Genomic DNA, 4,625 nt, shown 5'->3' on the forward strand with positions numbered 1-4,625 from the left:
GGCACGCGGAGATGGAGGGGGGGAGCCCCGGGCCGCCCGTAGGCCTCCTCCGGCTCCGCGCTGGGCTCCCGGGAGGCAGCGCCGGTTGCTGTGGTTGTGCCCGGTGGCTCCGTGCGGGGTTTTGGCCTCCGGGCAGGATGCCCCGGTCCTGCGGCTTTGGGGGGAGCGGGGTGTCCCCTCCTGGGTGCTCGCTTCGGGGGCACGGGGAGCAGAGAGCCGCTTTTCCCCCCAGGCCCCCTGAGACAGCCCCCCGAAGGGTTGTGGAGGAAGGCTCAGCGGGTCCGGGGGGTACAGCCTTCAGCGTGCGATGGAGGGAGATGTTGAATGAATGAGCTGTTATGCTGCCTGCCACGGGACCCAACCCAGTCTGTTTTCCTCCCGTGTATTTCAGGTGAAAGACGAGTTCTTGGAGAGTGACGTTAAATCTGAGGCTGTCCCAATGCCAGCTCCCATCCCACAGCTCAGATCAGAGTAACCTTAACTGGGAACTGGCTGTTACTTTAAATAAGAACTCTCGTTGCCTCGTGCTGTAAGGTGAGAAATTCTTCTGGAAGAGGAGGACGACAGTGACACTTGGAGCTTGCTGGTACTGCTGGTCGTTTTGGCAGAGAGCACAAACCAGGCTGAAACAGAGCAAAAGCCCACGGGAGCCTTTGGACTCAGATTCTGGAGAGGGACAGGGCCACTGGAGAATACGACAAAGCCCTGGTAGTAAGAAGAGCTTTTCTGGATTGTATCATCTCCAAAAGCCAGTCCCTCTCAGCTCTACTCTCTGCCTTCTCATCCCTTTAAGCTTCTGTGTTATTCAGTGGTCTTGTCTTCATCTGTTTTCCTCTCCGCCCTGTGTGCCCCCTCACAGCAGTCGTGCTGCTGGAAGACCTGGGGGAAGATGCGCTGAAGTGTCCTGCATCAAAGAAGAAAAGCCTTGGACCTGTCGTGGTGGCTGCTGTGCCACACGCTGTTGGAGAGGAGGAGAACTAGAGTGAATTTGCTGTGGTTCCTGCAGTGCGCCCTGCTAGCTCGGTGGTTGGTGTCCCCAGTTCCTGGACTTTGCTTGATGGGGATCTCTGCTGCAGGAGCAGTCTCTGCACCTAAAGGCAGGCGAGCAGGGAGAGGAGAGGTTGCCTCTAGATGCCGGAAAGGCCATTTGTATAAGCTTCTGGCAGAAGATCTCCTCTGGAGCAGCTGCTGGCTGTAGGCCCACCAAGCCAAGGGTCAGGATAGCCTCCCTGCAGCATGTCTTCCAAGCCAGAGCAGAAGGAGCCCCACCAGGCCAATGGGGCTGTGCTGCCCGTTGTGCCCGTGGAGTGTCTCACCAGTCCGGACCGGGGGCAGCTGGTGGAGCCCTCAGATTTCCTGGGACCTGATGGTGATGGGGTAGAAGTGGTGGTGTTAGAGTCCCGTGCCAATGCTAAAGGGGTGCGAGAAGAAGATGCCCTGCTGGAAAATGGTAGCCAGAGCAATGAAAGCGATGATACCAGCACGGACCGAGGTCCTGAGCCAGCCTTGCCTCTCAAGGAAACCTCTTTTTCCATTGGTCTGCAAGTCCTCTTTCCATTCCTCCTGGCAGGCTTTGGGACAGTTGCTGCTGGAATGGTGCTGGACATTGTACAGGTAGGACTGATACTTCCCTGGCATGGCACTGGGCTCTGAATCCTGACGCTGTAGACCGTGGCTTGATCCCAAGCCGGGAGGGACTCGAATGCCAAGGCTCCTTCAGCAGATAGTAGCTGGAGGGAAGGACATGTGTTACCTTGCCTACTGCTTGGGGCAGGAGGAGGCCTCGGTGATGTCTGGAGTGAGGGGAGGAGAGGCCACAGGCACCCCTGCACTGCAGCTACGCTGCTCCGGCTCAGAGCAGGAGGTTGCAGCTGGCACGTGTGGGAACTGAGGAACTGCCTGGGAACTGAGATGCTGCGTTACGGCACAAAACAAAGTGCTTCCCTCATGGGGGCTGTAGCCATCCCAGCTCCAGTCGCTAGTTCCGCAGGTCCCGTGTCCCTTTTCCATCCTTGATGTTCGCTGAGCTGCTCCAGCTCGCCAGGCTCGTGCCAGCCAGGTTAATGATTCGCAGTCTGTGCGGGACACTTGCATCGTGGCTCACTCTGAAGGTCGATGGGTGGCCGGGTGGCTCTTGCATTGCCTTCTGACACCCCTGAAGTGGCCAGGGGCAATTGGGCTAACAGGGTGGCTCCTCCTGAGCGCAGTGTGGAGGTGATCCTTAGGAAAGGCCAGCCAGAGAGCTGGCTGTTACTCTGGGTGAAAACTGACGTGTTACCAGCCACGGTGTCTCGTTAGGTTTCTCATGACAGGTGACACTGTGGGAACTTAGCAGCTTGCTCAGGCGTTACGTGGGAAATGTGACTTCATGGACCGTGGCTCCTGCGCTGGTTTTCCAGGGATGTGTGTCCCTGGCAGCAGATCAGCCGCTTAACCTCTCCCTTGCTCTGAAAGACAAGGCTGTGCAGAGTCGTCTCGATGCCCAGCCCAAAACGGTGACTGCGGCACAAAACTCCATCATCCGCGCACTGTTGGTTTATGAAACTATTTGGATGGAGAAAGCAGCCGTTTTGGAGCTGTGGTCAACCAAAAATACTCTGCTGGAAGCTCCTCTGTTTGACAAAGCGGGGTAAACAAGCCCTCGCAGTGCTGGCCTAGAAAGGCCCGAAAGTCAGTCGCCTGTCTGTGTTACGGGCAGTTACGATCGTCGCCCCCGAGCTGTGCCAGCAGGATAAGTCAGGCTGGGTTTGGGTCTGTGGGTGGTGAAACAGATGTTTCTCTTCCTTTCTTGCCCCTAACGGCTATTTCCCCGCATGCCTTTGCACACTGGTCATCCTTACAGTTTCTCTTGACGTAACCTGTTGAGAGAGCCGTGAAGTGACTCAAAACAGGAAAGGCTGCGCTAAATTAATCTGGTAGAGATTTACCGGAATCGTTTTCTTAAAAAGAAAGACATTTCAAGCATGTTTCCCTTCGCAGGGTCCCTGTAAACTCAGCGTGGCTCTTCTGGTGATTTCCCAGAGCCTGTGATTTGAACCCGACCTAAAACCCTTCCCGGAGAAGGAGCAGCCCGATGGGGCAGGGGTGGGACGCTGCAGCATAGTGCTGTGTTCTGCTTTTCTCTTTTCTTATGGCTGTTAGAAATAAAGATCCATAATTCCTCCGTCCCACAGCAGCTCAGCGTGTGGCTACGCAGCTTGTCCTGCCAACTCCTCTAACTCCCTTTAGCCTTGGGATTAAATGAGGCATCTAAATGCCATAGAGTGGAAAAGGGGGATGGGAAGCGTGTGGTCTCGGCTTGCTCTCCTGTGGAGTCTGGGGAGCTGATCTTGATGACTGGCTTCCCAGAGACTCAAAGCCTTGGATGAAAGGAGGAAAGCATGTGGGGTGGGTAGCTGGTGCACCGGGGGGGACTGGAGTGCCATTGCTTTGGACGCAGCCATGGTTTGTGGTGGATGGAGGGCTCCGTCCGCTCAGTATCTCCCGTCTTGGATAAACGGACTAATCAGCCAGCTGTAATTGGTCTCCCCACTGTGAAAACAAGCAGCCCTGGCCATGCTGTCCCATTAACGTGTCCCTGTGAATTGGCCTCTGCTCCCTTTGGGATTGGAGAGACCTTTGGGCCAGGTGACACGTGAGCCCACCAGCTGCTTTCCTGTGGGCAGTAGAGGACTGTTGGCACAGTCCCCTCTCCCAGCAGAGCTCCACTTGTTTTTCAGACTTGTCTGCTCCCTGGAGATTCCTTTGGATGGGATGGATGTTATTTCACATGGAGGAGGGAGTCTGGTCGTTCTCCCTTGTTGAATGCCTCTGTGCGAGCATCCCTCTGTGGTGGGGCTTAGCCGGGGCCAGTGGGCAGTGCCAGCCCTGGGGTTGGGGCTGTGTTAAGGCCACTTGTTCCTTGGCATTTTGGAGGGAGAAGCACGATGGGAGAAGCAGTCATGGCTCAAACCTGCAGCTCCTCCCTCCCCTTGGAGCTGTCATGATTCACCCTCCCGCTACAATCGGAGCGAAACCACGCTGTTACTCGTGACTCTCGTAAGCCTTAACTTCGCACACCATGGCTAAAAATGACAGAGAAGCAGCTGTTACCCTGGAAATAGCTGTGGTCTGCAGGTGCAGAGCTTTGGAGAAGCAGCGAGCCTGGAGGAAACTGCAAACCACACCTGGAGATTGGGTGTTTCTTCCAGAACCTCTGGTGGGCCAGGGTGCCATCGCACCCTCCCATGTGGCATGGGAGAGACCGAGGGCTGGTGGTGCTGGTGTCGGGGTTTGATGTGTGTTCAAAGGGACCACAGGCGTAGAAAAGGAAGCTGAAATAATCAATTCTAGTCTCTCGGCTCCCTCTCCCCAGCAGGCAGGGAGGAGGCTCTGGAGACACAGTGCCTCTCCCTGTAATTCTTTTCCACAGACCTGCTGAAAGCCACCCTTACTCCCCGGTGCCGTGTGTTTTCCTCAGCATGGAGCAGGCTGGACGATCCTGGACGATCATGTGGGCTGTGTCGGAGGGTTTCCTCGCCCCCGAACGCAGCTGATTTCTGTGCTTCTTGGCACACTGTTACGGGGAGGGGGAAAGGGATTTTAACAGCTCCGTGCCCTGATCTAAAATTCATATTTCTTCTTCT

The 4,625-nt window shown here is 56.0% G+C and overlaps 1 protein-coding gene across 1 annotated transcript in view; it reads left to right on the plus strand.

Annotated features, from left to right (window-relative positions):
- The first annotated feature begins 1,008 nt into the window (after positions 1 to 1,008).
- SLC41A1 (solute carrier family 41 (magnesium transporter), member 1) overlaps positions 1,009 to 4,625 on the plus strand; it is a 16,459-nt gene continuing 12,842 nt past the window's right edge. The window contains exon 1 of the mRNA XM_010159794.1: positions 1,009 to 1,614. Coding sequence (XP_010158096.1) covers positions 1,237 to 1,614 — 378 coding nt within the window. The 5' untranslated portion in view covers positions 1,009 to 1,236. The remainder of the gene's footprint in view (positions 1,615 to 4,625) is intronic.

The sequence above is a fragment of the Eurypyga helias genome, unplaced genomic scaffold (assembly GCF_000690775.1).
Source record: "Eurypyga helias isolate BGI_N326 unplaced genomic scaffold, ASM69077v1 scaffold28149, whole genome shotgun sequence".
Classification (NCBI taxonomy): Eukaryota; Metazoa; Chordata; class Aves; order Eurypygiformes; family Eurypygidae; genus Eurypyga; species Eurypyga helias.